The sequence below is a fragment of the Passer domesticus genome, chromosome 4 (assembly GCF_036417665.1).
Source record: "Passer domesticus isolate bPasDom1 chromosome 4, bPasDom1.hap1, whole genome shotgun sequence".
NCBI classification, from domain to species: Eukaryota; Metazoa; Chordata; class Aves; order Passeriformes; family Passeridae; genus Passer; species Passer domesticus.
Window position 1 is genome coordinate 24,778,348 of NC_087477.1, and position 19,609 is coordinate 24,797,956.

Sequence of the window (19,609 nt, forward strand, 5' to 3'; positions counted from 1 at the left end):
TAATCTAGGTTCCATATCACACTGATAAAGTCATTGCAATATATGATATAGGTAATTCGTGCTTATGTAGAATATCATATGAATATATGTTATAATGTTTAAAAGAAATAGTCAAAAGCATTTTCAAATCTACATGCGGGAGCCGAGGAATTGCCTCATACAAAGAGACTGTCCATGCCATTGCAGACAGCAGGGAGGAAAAGTCTAATTTGAAGTCTAATTTGCAATCAAAAGAGCCTAGCTCAGGAAGGAGATGGGCGAAGCTCTGAGATCAAGATAGCAGAAGCTATGGGGAACTTGCATCCGAATACCAGGTTCCCTTAACCCTGCCATCAGCATTCATAGCTTGCCAGGAACCACACTCTCCAGTCCGACTGGGAGAAAGAGGACGACATGAATATGTTTGACTGTGAAAAGAACAAGAGAGACTCTGCCTCGGGCAACAAAAAGGGTATAAAACCTGACTGCACCAGTCCAGCTTTGTGAACAGAGCGGGTCGATGCGATAGAGGTCGGAGCAGGGTTCACCCAGTGTCGAGCCTGGGGTCGACGCTGTCCCTTTAATTGTGACTGTCGAGATTGTATATCGGTCGCACAATAAATTATATATTTTTTTGTTATCAAATTGGCTTGATCAAATTTTTATCTATAACAGTCATCATGGGCTTTATTCAGATACAGACTAGTAGCTGAGGTGTGGTTGAATAGTGAGTCCTGGCAATGCATCCCCACAGCCTCTCTGCCTGCCATGTGCATAGGAATATAGATACTCTGATTTTCACCAGGTGGACGTCCTCTGCAGACACTGCTTTGGTGCTTTTATGTGTGTGAAGCAGAGAGGAAACCCTGGACTGTCTGCAGAAAATTTTTAAGGAGCTCATGGAAGTAAAGCAGTGAAGTAAACTTGGTTAAAGTCAATTTTTACAGTTACTGCCACTGTATTTACATTCATAATAAAGTGGCCTGGCCCTTCACTGAAAGATAATCTAATTTCAGACTACTTTATTTCAGTAAAGCCCAGTTGTCTTGTTTAGCTGAAACCTGAGTTGATGGTGAAAATGTCCCCGACACTAAGGTGGTTATCAGTTTCCTTATTTTCACATACACCAAATGATCCCCAAAGTGTGATGCAAATTACGCCACCTTCTAGGAACTGATTTACAGTAAATTCAGTGTGAGTAATCTGACCTCCAGAGTCAAAAGGGCAAAAGTGAACTGGAATGAGTGCGAAATATGATTCTCCCTGTTCTCAAATAAGTGTACACGCATATATTCAATCCCCCAAGGTTTACAATGTTCGCAGAGGAATAAAAGTCCCAGAGATAAGGGTGGGGCAGGCATTGGTGATGTTCATCTCTGTTTCAAGCCGTAGCTTCCTTGGAGTGCTGGGATCCAGCATCTTTCCTGTTCCCTGCACTTAGGTCCCTCTTGCTCTGTTTGTATAGAGCTAGCAGTAGCTATTAGCTTGATGTGCAGCACTTTGTAAATAGAAAGGTGGTTCCTGAGCTGTAAATCAAACCTCCCCACCCCACCATCAGGAAGAGGGCTCAGAGAGGAGACACGGTTGACAGCAGCTGTCATTTGCATGGGCAAACATCCCCGGGGCCCCTCCTGGCAGTTCCTGTGTGCCAGTCACCAGCACTTGTATCACATCTGAGTCACAGTGGGTGGAGGGCCTCTGAACTGGTGGGCAAACACAACTCAAACACACCAACCTGTGTAGGATTTCTTTCATTTTTGTGTACTTGGGTACTCTTATTGATAATAAAAAGAAGCATGGGTAGTTATGGCCAAAAGAAAAGTAGGGAGTGTCCTGGTATCAGCATGTCAAAAAGGAGCCTTAAAAAAAAAAAAAAAAGATTTGCCAAAAGTTGGTGTAAATCGCTTTAATTAAAATCTTCAAATACAAAACTCACAAGCATTGGAATAAACAAAATTTTTAGAAACGTTCTAAAAAGAAGCTACCAGGCAAAGAATAACTTTGATGTTTTAGTTGCAACTTACATTTTTATAATAATAATAATAATAATAATAATAATAATAATAATAATAATATATTATTAACTTTGTGTTGACTGTATGTAAGACTTTCCATCTTACACTCTCTTTACTTGTGTTATGGAACTTAGACAATGCAAACAAACTCAGCCCTCCTCGTTTCTGATCTATGTTATCCCCTGATACATAACCCTTAACAGAATGCATCTGCTCCATGGATGCACACACTCCTTTGACACACTGAACTGAAGTATAACCTTTTTAGTGTGCAGGTTTTCATCACAGCTACAAAAGTACATCAGTTTTGAAAGTAATCTCATTAAAAAAGGTTCCCTGCCCTGCGTTAAACCCCATGTAGCTGGTAGCATCTTTTTAAAGCTTAAAAAGGGAGGTACAGTAGTGTGGGGTTGTTCTTCCCTGCTGTGCTCATAAATATAAGACATTGAGAGTGGTGTGGGTTATGTACCTTCAAGAAAAGCAGATGCAAATAAATACATGCAGAAGGCCACAGCTACTGTCCTAGGCTTTTTGTTGCCCTGGGGACCAGCAACCTGTGTGCCACAGGGAGCTATTGCTGGCACAGCCAGCTGCAACAGGGTGTGCATGGGGAAGGCACAGCTAGGGAGAAAAGCCACCACCAACACAGATTTCTGTCCAAAATCACTGTTTTCCCAGTAGGAAGGATGTCAGCCTGACTGGGCACTTCTGTCCTCAGGATGCTCTATAGCAAGTGATGTCCCTCTGGTGGTTGAGGGGTGAGTGGTTTCCTCAGCCTCTTTCTCCAAGACAGAAGAGACCTGAGTGCATTAGGGAGTGTAAAGCAGAGAGATCTTGAGAGCTTTACCTGTGCATAGTTCAGGAAAGTCCTTTCCAGCTGAACTGCCTGCAGAGTGGTGCAGGGTGAGGTCATGAGCACTCACTTTGCAGCCCCCTGAGCACAGAGGGTTATTGCCAGGGTCTGGTGGGCTCCTCTCCTTTCCATGCAGGGAAGAAGGGTGTGATGGCAGAGGCTGACCACCCTACAGGAACAGCTTGCATTTCCTGCATCAGCAACTCACAGAACCACAGCTCCATCTTGTGACTGAACAATCCTAGCTTAAGAAAAATGTGTGTTGTTTCCCCAAATCTAATAGAGGATCTGGTTTCTCTGCAAGGCCTTTGCCCCTGCAAGCACCCTGACCTTGGTTTGCCTTGTGTGTCCAGACCTTCCACCCCAAGATAACCTCAGCAACCACAACCCCCACACAGTGTGAGGCCACAGCTGTACAGCACAAATACAAAAACTCTGTTCATCCTTTCTGAAGGCAGGCTTTTGAGGAAACTGCTTTAGGAGCTGTGCTTGCAGAAACTAGAGGGAGAGGGGAGGTTGCAATGCCTGGGCTAGCAGAGCCCCAAGTAGTGTGAGAAGCTCCCTGTGTGGTGTGGAGAAGAGTTCCATGCTCAAGCACAGTGACAGGTTGGATCAAGAGCAAAACCAGCCCCTGCCTGGTCTTGTTCTACCTGGATAATTCTCCTGGAATCTTCCTTGTACCAGTTAGCCAGTGGGATGTTATGTCTTCCCCAGCTAAGATTTGTATTCATGCTGCGACATTTGCATCCCTTACCAGAATTAAATCCCATGATAAAATGTGAATTTCCAGGATTAGAATTTCCTACTAGCCAAGTGCTTTACATTTATCCTGAGCGTGTGTGTTGACCGCTTAAATGCAAGCAATAGCTTTGGCGTTTTTGATAACATAAAAGCCATAGGAGAAGGCTGGAAGGCCAAGCAGTCTGCCAGGACCAAGGGGCTTTTCCATAAGCTCTGGCAGTGTTTCATCGTCCAGCATCCGTAGCACATGGCCGTTCAGCTCAATAGACCTGGAGAGGGACAGAGAGACTGTTTGGGCAGCTGTGCTCTGTTTGCTATCGAGTACAAACTGCTCTGGGCCTGAGTGTAAACATTAACTGAGCCCAAAGCCAAACCAAACTTCCCCTGAATGTGTGTGTACACACACACACAGACATCTGCAGCACTCCCACTACAAGGACTCCTTCAGGCTGGTAGCACGAGCACATTTAAAAGTACGTTTCTTTCTCTTCCAGTGAGGTCAACAGTTAAATGGGCTTTGAAAAGTGCAAATTTAAATTACTTTTTCTCCTGAAAATATTAATATTCTTTTTTGCCCACAGAGCAGATCTTTTCCCTGTGGATACATTAACAATGACAACAAAAAGACCCCACCCACATACAAAGGCTGAACACTTTGCTGTAAATCAGGAGCTAGCACTTGGGAAAGCAATATACCTGTGTTTGTGCAAAACAACCCCAAAACCCAAAACAAAACAGGACTTTAGCAGCTGGTCCAGAACACTGACACCTGCTAGGATAAACTGCCAAATTAACATCAAGTAAATGCCCTTATAACTTAGCAAGCTTTCAGCAGCCTGAGTTTAGGAGACCTGATTTAACAGAAGTCAGATCTTACTGAAAAAATCCCAGATGAATGAATGGTAACCTCTTCTTTCCCTATGCACATTGAATAAGGTGAGGTTTTAAAGAGCATCTAAGCCTACTCACAGTCTTTTCCACAGGGACTGGAGGAATTGCAACTTACCTGGAAAGAATATTCTCTTTGCCATGAGGCAGTAAGAGGTACTGATCCACGTGCTTGCTCGATAGGTAATCTGGTAGCTTCAAATGTTGGGTGACATTGTAGAGGTTTAAGGCAAACAGTGTCACATCCCCTTCTCTGTACTTTGGGCTGCAAGGCAAGAGAAGGTGATGGTGGGGATTAGAATAATGTGTGACCTTGCACTGTCCCAAATGGCATTTGCTGGCCCGGGGGTGGCCACGGGCTGTTTCCAGGATATTTTGCCCTTTCTGGAGCCTTACTTGAGGCTGTTTGTGCAGTGGAGGTAGACACGGAGCTTCCTCTTGTTGGCTCCTGCCAGGCCGACCTGCAGCACCTTGGTACCCACCAGCTTCTTGTAGAGCAGTGAGAGCCAGTAGTCCTGGGAGGCACAAAAACACATGGAAACATTTGTGTACGTGCCAGGTGCTCCACACAGTGCTTAATCTGACCTTCATTTTGAAGCTCATTTCAAGGGGTTTTCCCCATAGCTTTTTGCTTTACCAAGCTTCTCACATCTACTTAAATTTATACAAACACCATAGCTAAAAGGGAAGCCCTGCCTGCGAGCAGCTGTGTTTAGAAGGTGCCTTAGGCACGTTTTCCCCTTCATAAGCAAATCTCAGAGCTCTGTCAGGGAGAGATTGTGCTTTCGAAATACCCTTCTGCAGGGTACAGAGAACCTCAGTGCTGAATGTAGGGGTGTGAGCTGCCCTTCCTGCAGGACAGCTTGTACCTAAGGCACAGGTGCAACACCAGGAAGAAGCTCTTACACTTTAACCCCTTTCATTAACATTGTACTTTTGAACAAGTATCAGGATTGATTTCTAGATCCAAGTCACAATTGTATTCTCTGACACTCCAGGATGATGCCTCAGAGCAGGGCGATGCCCAGTGCAGACTCATTTTTTCCAGGTCTTTCCTGGCTTTCAGAGACCTTCTTCCAGTTCATCTGTTGGTCTTTGAGGTTTTCTTAGGAGGAAGACTGTTGTGTTTCTCCTCTGACTCACCACAAGCCTAGGAAATTACTTTTGCTGTCAGCCTTCATGCTGAATCTCTCTGCAAGGAAATGCGGCCTTCTGACAGTGATGTGCTTCCTCATTTCAGTGCTAACTACAGCTGATGCACCTAGGTTTGGATTTCCTTGCCTCTGAAGCATTATTGGCTTGGTTAGCATCTGTGCTGCTGGTAGGTGAGGAAAAGGGCACACATTTTCAGTCCAAATTAAATCTATTTTAAATGAGGGAATGAAAAGCCTAAAGTCACAAGTCTGATGATGCATCCTCTGGCACAGCAAGCAGCTGAGCAAGTAAGATGGAAAACCCCTGTATGCTGGGTTTTCTTTTAGGCTGGCTCTTTGACCACCAGTGAAAATCACAATTTGGAAGCAGAGAAATGAGAGGAAAGCTAAAAAGGAAGATGCTGTCCTCTCACCCCAGTCTAAGTGCCGTAGTACAAAGAAATGTGCCACATGTGCAAGAACAATGCATAGTTCATATAATGGAGTTTCATCACAGCAAAGTGTTATTTCCTAATAAATCATACTATACTAAATGTATATTTCAATTTAATTATACATTGACCCGTAATGGAACATGAGATAACTTTAGGTGCAAGGATACCTGTGACCATCCAAGCAAAAAGAGGTGTTGTTAAAACAGCTGACTTGTCCCTCCACGCCCAGCGTTGCCTGTGCAGAGGTGCATTCAGGGGGTGTTATTTACATACCGGCAAAGGCTCAAAGTTGGCATCCACCAGGTGATAGGTCCCTGCCCCGAAGAAAACCTGTCTCATTACCACATCAATCCCCTGCCTGGCTGAAAGCCCGAGTTTGTCCAACCACCTGCCAAAAAATGAGGCAAATATCATGCAGATGAAAGTGCTAACCTCAACAGTACATTGTTGCCCCTCTCAAACCAGCTCGGGAAGCAGGAAAGCAAAACTTAGTGAGTAATGCTGACTTCCTTAAAAACACCCAACTAATTTCAAGTCTTGCATTGATTACATTAAAAAATAATTTCAGTCCACCTCTTGAAGTCCAAGTTGATGGGAGCAGTTGCTCCATTCCCCTGTTTATGGGGGGTGGAAACAAGGAGTGGCAGCAGATTCTCCTGAACTGGCCAAAGGTCTGAAGGCTGAGAGAAATCATCACACCGAAAACAAGATTGCCTGTCATTATCAGACTTCGACTTGCTGGCCCACCAGGCCCTGATAAAAAGTCATTGTGTCTTATAGGATGGAAAAAGCTGCCCACACTCCCCAGGAAGCCTGAGGAGGCTACATTCCTCCTGTGGGGCAGCCCCATTCAGCTGTCAAAATACGTAATTTCTCCACACCTGGGACACAGTACTCACATAAAGCCAGCAACATAAGTGTTAGACAGTCTGGGAGCTCCTCCTCCATAGGCAGAGCTTGTCTCTCCCAGCCACACCTTCTTGTCTGGCACAGTCTGATCAACAATCTGGTCAGTGTGGCATTCAGAAAGAAGAGAAAGAGATGACAGTTAATTTTTTGACTACTGAAATAGACAAAATTTTGTGTTTTAGCCAAAGGCTTGCTTAGGATGTTTGCATTTAAGCGATAGCACTCTGAGATGGGATGTCACAGAAATTTGGGTCAAAAGGACTAGAAGTAGATTTACATGCCCCCCAGAAAAAACCCCAAACTTGCTACCCATGTAAAACAGGGCAAACATCACTAAAATGCAGGTCCCATAATTCTTCTTGTGCTGAGTAGTGCTATATTCTAACTTATAATGCTGTCAGGATCTTAAAAAAAAAAAAAAAAAGTACTGGGGGGATGGAATAATCATAAATGGCATCCCTGAGTAATTATTATATCAATAAATGAGAATGTTGTAGGTGTGTGATGCACCTGGCACAATTTTTACTGCATAGCAAACTGTTGCAGCTCATTTATTGCTAGTATCATTAACAATCATCAATTAATTTTAATTATATTTCTTTTAATATACAATGTCAGCAGAACTCAAGCTTTGAGTATCCCTGCCTATTGCTAGCAAGAAATAGTGCTTTATTTTGGATTCTCTGTTAACCTGCTGGAAACTGAACATAGGAATGGTTGAACAGGACAAGGTACCTCCAGAACTTCATATATGGCTGTGGCAAAGGTGTCCAGCACTTCAGGGCTCAAGAAATCCCCCCTGGTTGCACTCTGTCCATTCACGTAGTAACTGAAAATGGGGGAAAAAAACATAGACAAAATTAGGGAGTAATACCACCAGTGCTACAAAACACCACTGAAAGTATTCAGTTGTTTGGTACATTTATCCACAGCATGATTTTTCTGTCCAGTGCTTTTTAATTTTTTGTTTTCCAAATGTGTAGGTCTGTCACTTGTATTTAAGGGACTTTAAGATATAATTACCTCAGTGGAGTCAGGATATCACAGAAATTTCCACCAGCAGAAGTAATAGGTTTGTTTGCATCTATTTGTTAAGATTAAGGAAAACATCACCAAGAGCTGGCTTCTGTAAGTCTTCTCCTGTTGAGGAGTCCGACACTCCTACATGATTACTTGCTTTACTCTATCAAGTTATATATTAAAAATATCAGCTCACAGCATCTGTCCATCTGCTGGAATATTTTGGCCACTTGGAGGGAGCTGAAATGTGGGCATTCCTATGGTGTGAAGGTTGCCCTTCACCATGAGCAGAAGAGCTTTTAATTCTTGTTTGTCCAAATAAATTGGAATGGTGGTTTTTGCATTTCATCCTGCTATCACTCAGTCCGACCAAAAACAGCTGAGGCCTTCCAGCCACAAGAGGAAGCTAAAACCTGATAATCCTAAATGAGTAAACAACAGCCCAGGAAGGGGAAAGGACATGTTTCATGCCTTTCTAGCAGCTCAAAGTACACAGATAATTTATGTATGTATACATATATATATATATACATATATATATAAAATAAGTATGTACATCTTTTCTCATTATTGTCTGACTGCTGCATGTCATGTCCTGCTTTTGACTCTGGAAAGAAAACTGCCTTCACACGGAAACGACTTTCAAATACATGGAGTTCATGGCCCTGGGGCCAGGGTACCCCACTGTCCCTGTGAGCACTTTAAACCTTCCAATCAAAGTCGCTGCACAGGAGCAAAGGGCCAGGTGCCAGTGCTGTTTGCACTGCATGTGTGATCTGCGGGTGAGTTACCTACACAGAGCCTGAAGTGACTCAGAGAACAAACTCAAGGGAGCAGGAGGAGCTGCTGGCAATTCTCCATGGACAGGGGTCAGCCAGACCTACAGGGCTTTTTCTTTATATCAACTAATCATAAATAGAGCAAACAATATTATCATCTTGCACATGTTGCATTCCCCATGACAAACCCCCACCGCTGCTTTTGAGTCTCTGCATCAAGTGGACTCTTTGGAGGCTTCAGCATTTCTGTAATGTGCTCCCTCAATCAATCTTTTATTCTGAACACAGAAATTTGCGGAGAGGCCCCTGAGAAACTGTCAAAAGGGGCATTTCACCCCCCTCTTTTCTGTTGAGATTGATAATTCTGTTCAAAGTGACATTTTTTAAAGAAAATGAGGCAGTAGAGTGACAGTGGTACTTACTGGTGCCAGGTGACAGAGTCGATCACCTTCCCTCCCGATTTCAGGAAGCTGCAACCAGAGGGAATGGTGGAGGACAGGGGGTTAGCAGTCCAGTCATGGCTCTCCCACTAGTACAACACCATGCACAGTCCTCCCCTCTCCCCACAGCTGGCAGCACTGATGCTGAATGCTTGGCCAGGCTTCCCGTGGCTTTTAAGCAGGCTTTGGGCAGCCTGGCTTCCTCAGCAGGTTGCTGGGAGGATGAATTGACCTTTGTATAACATGTGGGTGTTTTTCGGGCTAAAAGCCCTTGTTAGCACAACCCTAGAGCCAGTACTCAATGGGAAAATACGTGGACCACTGATGTACTTCCAGCAGCTGAGTTTTACCTGGCTGAGTATTCAGGCCCTGAACTCAAGCATGCAGGTTAGATTATAATTGTCGTCTGTCAAGGTAAAAAAAATTGTTCAACCCCTGCCTTAAAGCCTCTTCATGCCCCCTGTGTATAGGGACAGACAAGCCACAGTTCTCCACTCCTGCCCCAACCCAGGGAGTGCTGCTGGAACCTCACACCCCTACCTTCTCAGCAGTCTCTGCGTGTGCTTTCGGGGCTGCCCAACATCGGGGCCATAGAGCTTGGCATGCTGATAGAGGGCATAGTTGTTCAGCAGTTGGCGTAAGTGAATAAAATCTTGCCCCAGCTGGAAGCCATCAATGCGGATGCCAGATTTCTTCCTGAAGCTGTTGGGCTCTGGGGAAGACACATGCACATCAACACCCCACTCTATTTCTGGGGCACAAAATCAGGCAGTTCCATCCACACGGGAAGCACCAGTTCCCTAAGGCTTCATCTGATCTGGCATAGTGTGGGTGACATATTTGAAGGTCATCATGAAACCAAAAGCTTGGGGGATACAGTGTGCTGCTCTCCAGGACTCTGTCCCAGCCATAGGTGACATCCTGCACCTTGTGGGGCATCATTCACCTGATCTCAAAGCCTTGGTAGGAGCAGCAAAATAATTTGCTCATTCATTTTGTCTTCTTCTAAAATCCCTCTGCAAATTAAGACCTTAATATCTCTTAATAAAACATCACCTTGCCTTTATATGCCATCATCCAAAATATCCAAAGTTACTAGCCCATACCCTCTGGTGGTACTTTTCTAGGTGACAGCTGGTCTGGCCAACAAGCACTTACCATTCCCAAGTTCCCAGGAGATGTTGTACCTCTGGGAAGCACAGTAGTCCAGCAGTGCCTGGGCATTTGAGCTGTCCCACTGCAAGCCACCTTTCCTCAGCAAGGCATTGAGTCCAAAGATCAGGTGAAACCCTGAGCAGTTTGCAAAGCTGTAGAGAATATCCAGTGTGTTTTCTGCACAGAGGAGAAAGGAGGGGTGTTTATCTCAAGGTTAGAGCGTGCTAGTTGAGCTCTTGCCAAGCAACAATCTTTACTGCCTTTACTGTATTTATTTAGCCTGATGCCACAGATGTGCCAAACTTTCCCAGCCAGACAGAAGAGGTCAGGCCTCACTACACAACATCTTGCAAGCTTTGAGAACCTCCCAACCCCTGCAGCTGAATACTATTAAATGTGGGATGGCAAACAACAGAAAAAGAGTTCTCTGAATACTTTTCAAAGTGGGTGAAATATTTCTTTTTCAGTGGTTTCTGCTCCTAATAGCTTACGGCCCTTTTACTGTGGGGCAGAGAGTTGCATCCCCCTGTTTAAGTCTTACTTGTAATGGTGGTGTTTTTGTGCTTTTTCCGGTTCTGTTCGGCAAGAATCAGCTTCTCCTGGCTGGGCCATTGGGCCAGCAGCACCTTCTCAACAGCAGCAAATGCAGGCCTCGAGCCACAAGCCTCTGTAGGGCAGAAGAAGGTTGATAGGAATTAACTCTTCACCTCCACAGCCAGCAAAGCCTTGTTCCAGTGAGCTGACAAAGCATAGGAGCAGATAAGCCAAGCTGGCATGCAGTGGTGTGGCAGGAATCATGACCCACCTTGCTGGGGGCAGGAACAGGGCAATGCTTCCTGCACTGACCATTTAATGCAGGGCAAAGTGCTGACTTCCCCACACAGCTCACTGGCAGGAGTCATAGGACATGTTTCCTTCAAAGCTTATCTTTTTTCTTGGCATGCGAAACAGGAACAAGCCATAACCAGAGAAGAAGGCAGGAGCCAGAGTCACAGGAAATGGCTACTTAGTAAAGTGTCATGAAGGGAAAAGTACCACTTGACTTCAAAACTGAGCATCACTAGTCATACAGTAATGTAGGATTGCACAATTGTGTTATGTGCCACAGGAATATACAGGATTTTTTTTTCATCTGAAACGCCTCTTGACACTTTTGCTAAGTTCAAAGAGAAAATACCAAGCTCAAGCAGTTGACAGAGGTCCATCAGGTTTGCACTTGCCCTGTCAAAGCAGCAGGAAGGCAAGGGTGCACCCCCAGCCAAGCTCTCTGGCCTTGGGAGAGATTGAACACTATTCTCCTCAGGTTATTTCTTCCATCTGTTCCTTAATTTTCATAATGAAGCCACAGCTTCTGAGCTGACCTTGACCACCTCCCAGACAGTGAGGGAGCTGCCAAGATTGCTGCAGGGAGCAGAGGAAAGCAAAGGGAGAGTCTCAGCAGATGCCAGGGAGGATACAAGTTCCCCTACATCCTTTCTCAATTTCCCACAGCTGGCACAGCTCTTCCCACAAACCATGCTGAAAATCCACAGATCTCCTCTTCATGGATGATAGCAATACTGAGACTGTGGAGGGCCCCCACTGCTGCTGCTGTGTCCTTGCAGCATCCTCAGCCTGCATCAAAGACTCTCCAAAACCTAGAATGGTTTCAAGCCTAACAAGGTGATGCCCACTTTACCTTGCTGTGCCTGAAATTCCCAGAGGATTTTTTCTTCTGATGTTGAATCCTTGTTGGGATCAAAGATAAGAAAGTCTGTCTCAGTGCCACCAAACCTCAGGAAACCTGGGGACAGGGCTGTTGCCAGGGCACGCAGCTTCGAATTGCTGAGGAGGGAATGCCAAGAAACAGAAAACCACTGTATTTATGCAGACTGTAGAGGGTAAATATGGCAAGCACTTTGAGGAACATGCTGCAGTAGGTGACCTGGAGGTACCCAGTAACCTCAAGGAATTCCTGATGGCTTACTGGGATCTGCATCCTAACCCTCTGCACTGTACAAGAGGGACACTGATGGCCAAGTGACCCAGGAGAGAGTCTAATGGGCATGGGAGAACATACCTGAGGGAACACTGGCAGGGAGCAAAATCCTGGGGGCAAAGTAAGGCAAAACTTTAAAACAATCCTTTTTTTTTTTTTCATCCTAAACGTCCTCCTCCCCTAGATTTTTTTTGTTTTGTTTGTGCAACACCAACATAAATGTCCTGTGAGAATTTGGGCACAAAACTGACTTTACATCATCAGCCCCAACTTCCATCACAACAGCCAAAGCAATTGCCTTTGCACCCAAGGGAGGTTAACCTGCTGGGAGAGGTGTTGACTGCATCAAAGCAGGTGTCCAAAAGAACGTGTCTGTGACTTGCTCACATCCCATGCAGGGTGTGCAGCACCTCACATCACATGCAGGGTGTGCAGCACCTCACACCCCAGGCAGGATGTGCAGCACCGACAGCCAGCCTTCTCTGGGGGAAACCACAAGGCTTTGGAGGGCACTGGGCATGTTAGGTGCTATCTGCTCTGTGGTGACAAACAGCAGATTAGAGGCCACCAAGAACTTCCTACTCCTCATGGTGGCAGGGCTGGCCTGGGGCTGAACCCCAAGGTGTGAAGGTGGGGCTGGATGTTGGAGACCTGAGCACTTTCCAGTAACGCTGCTGACATCTTTCTCACCAGCTCAGTGAGGATGAAAACGTGCAGGTAGTGGGAAAGCAGGACTGGAGGATGCACACATTTTTTGAACACTTTCATGGATGGTGATCCCACCATCTTTTTCCCTGTGCAGCCTGTTCCCATGTTCCAATGCATGACTACCCTCTCAGTGAAGAAATTTTTCTTAATATCCAATCCAAAGCACCCCTGGTACAACTTGAGGCCGTTTCCTCTCCTCCAGTCAGTTGTTAGCTGTGACTGACCCACACCTCACTACAACCTCCTTTCTGGTGCTTGCGGAGGGCGATAAGGACACCCTGAGGACTTCATTTCTCGAGGGCAAACAACCACAGTTCCCTCCGTTTCCTTCTCCTTTTTCTTCTGCTGGCAAAGCAACTCCTCTACCCTGCTTCTTTCCGAGCTGAGCTTTCCCTGCATCTCCCCATGCCGGCCGCTCCTTTCCCGAGCACCAAGGGGCCGGCGCGGCTCCCACCTGCGGCAGGTACCGCCTTCTGCCCTGGCAGGAGGGAATTAGCGAACCCAAGCAGACGGGATCCTCTCCCCGACCCCATTTTTAGGGCTGGGGGACTCCCCGTTCCGCCCAGCTCGCTCCGCAGCGCGTTTGCCGGGCTGGCCCTGCCCTCTCCCCGAAGACCCTTTCTCCTTTGCCCAGCGGGGCGAGAGGCGACTCACCTGAGCAGGGCGACATAGCGCGGGTCCCGGGCGAGGCTGGCATCCAGGGTGAGGGAGAGGAAAGCCGGGCTCACCTCCCCTCGGGGGCTGTCCCGGAGCCCCAGCCGCAGCTCCGCCGCCCGCTGCCCCTCGGCCAGCGCCGGCAGGAGAGGCAGCAGGAGAGGCAGGAGAGGCAGGAGAGGCAGCAGGAGAGGCAGGAGAGGCAGCAGCATCCTCCGCTCCCGGCCCGCAGCGCCGACTCCGCCGGCACCACCCCCGAGGAGGGGAAGGGAGGGCGGGCCCGGGGCTGCAGAGCTCCGCTCCCCGCCGGGAAGGACCGCGCTGGCGTGAGCAGCACCTTCCTCGCTCTCTGGAAGAGCTCCAAGAGCATCTTCGAGCCTCAAATCAGCGGCGAGACACCCGGCACCCGGCGTTACCTAAACGCCCCAACCATTACAAAATGAAGCGGTGTTTACAGCTGGTTCCTTTCCTGCTCACACCTTCGCAGCCTTGCAGCCGCCTCCTCCAACATCCCGCCCTGCTCCAGCGGCCCTGGGCATTTCCGTGTACAGCCAGCGGGCTGGAAAATGGCTGCAGGACTGAAGGCTGCCTCTCCGGGGCTGGGATGTCAGCCTGGCACCCCGGCTGCGGCCTCCGCTGCGGGAAACGGCAGCACACAGCCCTGTCAGGCTGGAACCTGACTGCTGCAACAGTCCATACTGTTGGAACAAGTGTTTGTCCTAATGGCAGAGGTCTGAAACTTGGAATTACTGTTACAGAAAGGTTTCGGGCAGGCTCTGGGTCTGCCCCTTCGGTGCTACCTGTGGAGTCCGGTCTGTACCAAAACTCCTCTGGCAGCAGCTGGCCTTGCTGGGGAGGCCTGGCAGGGAAGAGCCACGGAGCAGGTATGGCTTAGTGTCATGGAATGGCTTGGGTTGTTCCAAACCCTACACTGTGGGCAGGGATTCCTCCCACTAGACCCGGCTGCTCAAAGTGCCATCCAGCCTGGCCTTGAACGCTTCCAGGAATGAGGTGTACACAGCTTCTCTGGGCAACCTTTGCCAGTGCATCACCACCCTCACAGTAACGAATCTCTTACTAACATCGAGTCTAAACGGATCTTCCTTCAGCTCTGTTGTCCTACCACTCCATGCCCTTGTAAAAAGTCCTTCTCCAGCTCTCTTGTCATCCCTTCAGGTACTGGAAAGTGCTCTAAGGTCACCCTGGAGCCTTCTCCTCTCCGGGCTGAACAACCCCAGCTCTCTCAGCTTCTCTTCAAAGGAGAGTTGTTCCAGACCCCTGATCACCTTTGTGGCCTCCTAACAGGTCCAAATTCTTCTTGTTTTGGGGGGCCCAGGGCTGGATTCAGTACCAGAGATGGAGTCTGGAGCAGAAGGGGACAGTCACCTCCCCTGACCTACTGCCCACTCTCCCTTTGATGCAGCCCAGAAGACAATTTGCTTCCTGGGCTGCAAGAATGTTTCTAAGTTCCTATGCACACTGCTGAAACATTTGCAGAGTTTTTAAACAACTACATTTAGCACCACCATTACATTTCCCACCTGCACCCATTCACCCTGAAGCATCCATGTTTCTCAGGCAGTTTGTTTTGAAAATGGCTGTCTGCTGGAGCAGGCTGTGAACCTGTTACTTTATTCAGGTGCAGCACTTCCCACACGCACATGCACCAAAGTTTGGGCATTAATCTGTGGCTCAAGTGCTCGCCTGCCTGGCCCTTCCTGTTCCTGCTTGCTCTACATTTTTGTACTATTAAGTAACTCTCCACCGGAACTAGAAGAACTTGACCAAATTAACTCTGCTTTTGACAAGCACATCCACGGCCCTGCCAGAAAGGAAACATCAGTGACACTTCTGACAGTCTCAGTATCTTAGTCAGGGTAATGCTTCCCATTCTGGGAATTACATGCCTACGCCCCAGGAAGGGCTGGGGTGACTATCTGCCAGAGGAATAACTCATCTATCAGCTGATGACTGGAGCACCAAGCAAACTACCCAGCCCCATGGGCAAACTAAGGATATAAGAATGCAGTTAAGTGTGTGAACAACCATTGCTCAAATCTAGCTAAGGTTGTTACCACAGGTGCAGGAGGAAAGGTCAGGAGCTGTCAGGCAAGATGCAGCCTGTGCACAATTACTTTCTGTTGGAATTCTGTACTTCTGCCTTTATTTCCTCCATGCTCTTCTTTGAGAGGACACATTCAGGTGTTTTGCCACTGTGTGGTATTTCTCACAACAAAGGCACAAAGTGTGTATTTCAAATGGTGAATGCTATGTTTTGGGATCAGTTGCTGTGCACAGATGTGTGTGTGTGAAGTCTGGCATGTGTTGTGTTTTTAGCAGTCTGTGAAACCTTGTAGCTGGAAAAAAATGCCTTCCAGCATTAGCCTAAGGTACTAAATGAGAAGTAGCAGCTTTTGCCTGGGCATTTTTCACATGGTTTTATATACATTTTTAAATATTGCAGAGTAGGGGAGCTCAGTATAGATGTATTTAGACTTATGGAAATTAGAGAAGAATTTGAGTGATGCCCCGTGAGCTGCAAGGGGAGCACTTAGGAAGTAGGACTAGGCTCAAGCCCACTTGAGTGTTACTTGAAGCCAGCTCCAAACAAACATCCCATCCCTCTTCCTCACTTCACATAAAACCTACCCCCTGCTTTGGAACATTCCAGTGCTTTGGTCTTGCAGCTCCTATCAGACAGTTCTGCTTCTCCCAGTAATGCCATTAGACACCCTGTGATGACTAGGTTTTTATAGCTAGAAAGAACTGAAAATAAAACCTTCCAGGAATTTCAACTGTCTGACAGCAGCAGCAACATGCTATTGCTAGCAGGGGCACTTCTGCTGTTCCTGGGCAAGCACCAATGACTGATATATTTATACCTGTGTCTACATATATATCAGTGCTTTACCTTGTGTATATTAAGGGAATTCAGAAGGGAAGAGCTGCCTTTGCAAAAATTCTTGTGACACAGATGTTTAGGCAGCTGAACAGAGCTGACCTGTGTCAGAATACTGCTCTGTTTCCACATAACAAGCCTCAGGAAGATGAAATTCAAGCTAAGCTGATGCCAAGAAAGCATGGAAACTGTAAAAACAGAGACGCCTATCAGCAGAGTGGTTTTGTGAGTTATCCTTCCTCTCTGTCCCAAGCCTGCAGCCAGCCCTTGTCCTGACACAGCACACAGCTCTCAGTACTCCCTGCTGGATTTATTTATGAGCCCAGAGTCTGAGATGGCACATCCTGTTTATTCAGAGATGGAAACGACACCTTGAGTCTAGATTTTAGCAGTTCTCTTTGATATGCACACGGAGATGAAATGAAGCTTTAAAAGGAAGACAAAGTGAGAGCTAGTCAGGACTAACTCATGTGGAAATGGCTTTCCAGAACATAGGAACGCAACAGGTCTCATTCACACAATGAAAATTAACAGCTAAACATTATCCTAAGCCTGACTCTCTTTACTAGTCCTTCCAGGGAGACAGTTTCCAGTAAGTTATGTACAGGGGTTCACAGAATCATGACTCAGGAAGAAAGGGAATCACACAAACACAAGAATTGGTCTATGTGGGCAAGCTGGAAAGTGGAGTGAATAGAAATAAAGACTGAGAAATATGCTCTGAGGTTTTAGGTCAGAACATTTTTCTGTACCTGAACAGACTTGCACACACAATAGCTCTCATCCAATTTGCTGTGGGTTATGAAGACATTGGCAGGAACATCCCACAGAGCATATTTTTATGACCTACTTAGCTTTGAAGCATCTACCATTATATCACATGGAAATCAGATAAATTCATCAACTTTTTTTGCTTCTTTTCCTTTAACACAGGCCTTAGGATACCAGCATCCCATTGAAGCAAGTGGGAAACGTTTGCTTTCCAAAATAAGCTTTATATGAAAAGCATTTAATCACACATTAATACAAGCGGTATGAAATACATGTACTGCTTTGCCTGATAAGCTTGATTTCAGGAAAATAAGACAAGCTACATATAGCAAAGTTTCAGTGCAAATTAGTGTAGCTTCATTTAATTTCTGATCCTCTCTAAGGTCACAGAGAAAACCTTAAGGGAATTGCACTCATCCATCAAGGCAGAGCACAGTCTGTGTGAAGAGAACAGCAGAGACAATTATTGCCAAACTCTTTTTCTTTCCAGACCAGGTTTATGCAGATTTAAAGCCACTCTCTTTTTTCAAACCAGCTTTTTGTAGTGTTTTCTCAGGAGCTCTGGCATTTGTAGGGAATATTTGACTTTTTTCCTAAATGTGTATCTCATCAAAACCTGATCTTGCAGCAGTGCTGGGCGTTAGAGTCATGTATAGTGTGAGGGTGCATTTAGCAAGTGGCAGGAATGATATTTTCCTGCTGTTCCCTCTGTTATATAAATACATAAAATGTACACTTTAATTAACATGCAAGTACAAATATCATGCAAAGAATTGCCACAGATGTTACTGGCTCATTAACTATTCTGTAATAAATGCAGCAATTAATGGAATTATTTCCATAACATCTGTTATTGCAGTAACTAAGTACTCAGAGTGAGTAATTGTATAGTAACTTCCTGGGGTTCTTTCCCCCACCAAATCCACACAAAACTGTACCAAACTTTGGAAAAACACCAATAAACCTCTAAGGTAGCTCTGTTTTCCTATGTGGGTACTACATGTCCTGCTTAGATATGTATTCACAGTTATGCTGGAGTGAGCATCATCTGACTTTTGAATGTAACACAAACCAATAGAGAATTTAATGTTATCTATCATTTGGTCAAAAATAGATCTTCATTAAGAGGGCAAGGCATTAAGAGATAGACTCACATATAGCCTCAAGTCATGGCAAATATTGCTTCTGCCCTTGAGGACCAACTTCACATTTTTTCATGTTTCCAAATCCAATTGTGCCTTAGGCACTTAAATATCAGTAACAGGATTCCTCTGTGGGCACTCAGTGTACCAGTGGAAGTGAATCACACTGCCTCTGAAAAGTGCTGGTTTTAGATTCCTGACCTGGTTTAATACTGAATGCAGTCAAATTGCATTTATCCAAACCACGTAAGCCACTAAGAAATATCACAAGTATGGGTTTAGAGGCACATTTATGCCAAATAAAGGCTTATAAAGAAATTATTCAATTGCCACCTATGATTTCTCTAATGCAATAACACAATGAGCAGTAGAATATTAGCATTTTCATCAGTTTTTCATCATAACCACTTTCTATCAAGCATTCAACGTCTAATATCCTCACTGGATTTAAAAACCTTTCTGTTTATTTCTAGAACCACAACACAATTAACCTATCAAGCCCCCAGTTTAACTCAGGTTTATCTTACTTTTCCTTTACTGAGAAGAGACCAAACTTTATACAGGAAAGCCATGTTTAGGTGTGCTGCTACACTGGCTACCATAATTCAAAACTACTTTCATGCCCTCATGAGACCCCTCCTGGAACACTGCATCCAGATCTGGGGTTCTCAGCACAACAAAGCCATGGACACTGTTGGAGCAGCTTCAGAAGTGGTCTTGGAGGTGCTCAGAGGGGTGGAGCAGTTCTTCTATGAACACAGGCTGAGAGCTGGGGGTGTTCAGCATGGAGGAGGCTCCAGGTGCTACAACAAATGAGGGAGACTTTTTAGAGGGGTAGATAGTGATAGAATGAGACAGAATGGCTTTAAACTAGAAGAAGAGATATTTAGATTGGATATTAGGAAGAAATTCCTTACTGTGAGGGTGATGAAGCCCTGGCACTGGGTGCCCAAGGAAGATGTGGATGCCCCATGCCTGGTGCTCAAGGCCAGGCTGGGTGAGGCTTACAGCAACCTGCTCTAGTGGAAGTGTCCCTGCCCATGGCAGAGGGTTTGGAATGAGATGATTTTTAAGGATGTCAGTTCTTTAA

General features: G+C 46.0%; 1 protein-coding gene and 1 long non-coding RNA gene across 2 annotated transcripts in view; one reads left to right on the forward strand and one right to left on the reverse strand.

The window, feature by feature from the left end:
- The window catches only part of LOC135298761 (uncharacterized), a 29,752-nt gene that overhangs the window by 2,372 nt on the left and 7,771 nt on the right, over nucleotides 1-19,609 (forward strand). The window lies entirely within an intron of this gene.
- HPSE (heparanase) lies at nucleotides 1,871-14,092 on the reverse strand. The gene is given in 14 exon segments (XM_064416630.1): nucleotides 1,871-3,857; nucleotides 4,595-4,741; nucleotides 4,873-4,991; nucleotides 6,338-6,452; nucleotides 6,964-7,070; nucleotides 7,709-7,802; nucleotides 9,195-9,242; nucleotides 9,753-9,924; nucleotides 10,371-10,544; nucleotides 10,909-11,034; nucleotides 12,046-12,191; nucleotides 13,708-13,964; nucleotides 13,966-14,010; nucleotides 14,012-14,092. Coding segments are annotated over 14 exon segments (1,776 nt in total). The 5' UTR covers nucleotides 14,078-14,092; the 3' UTR covers nucleotides 1,871-3,697.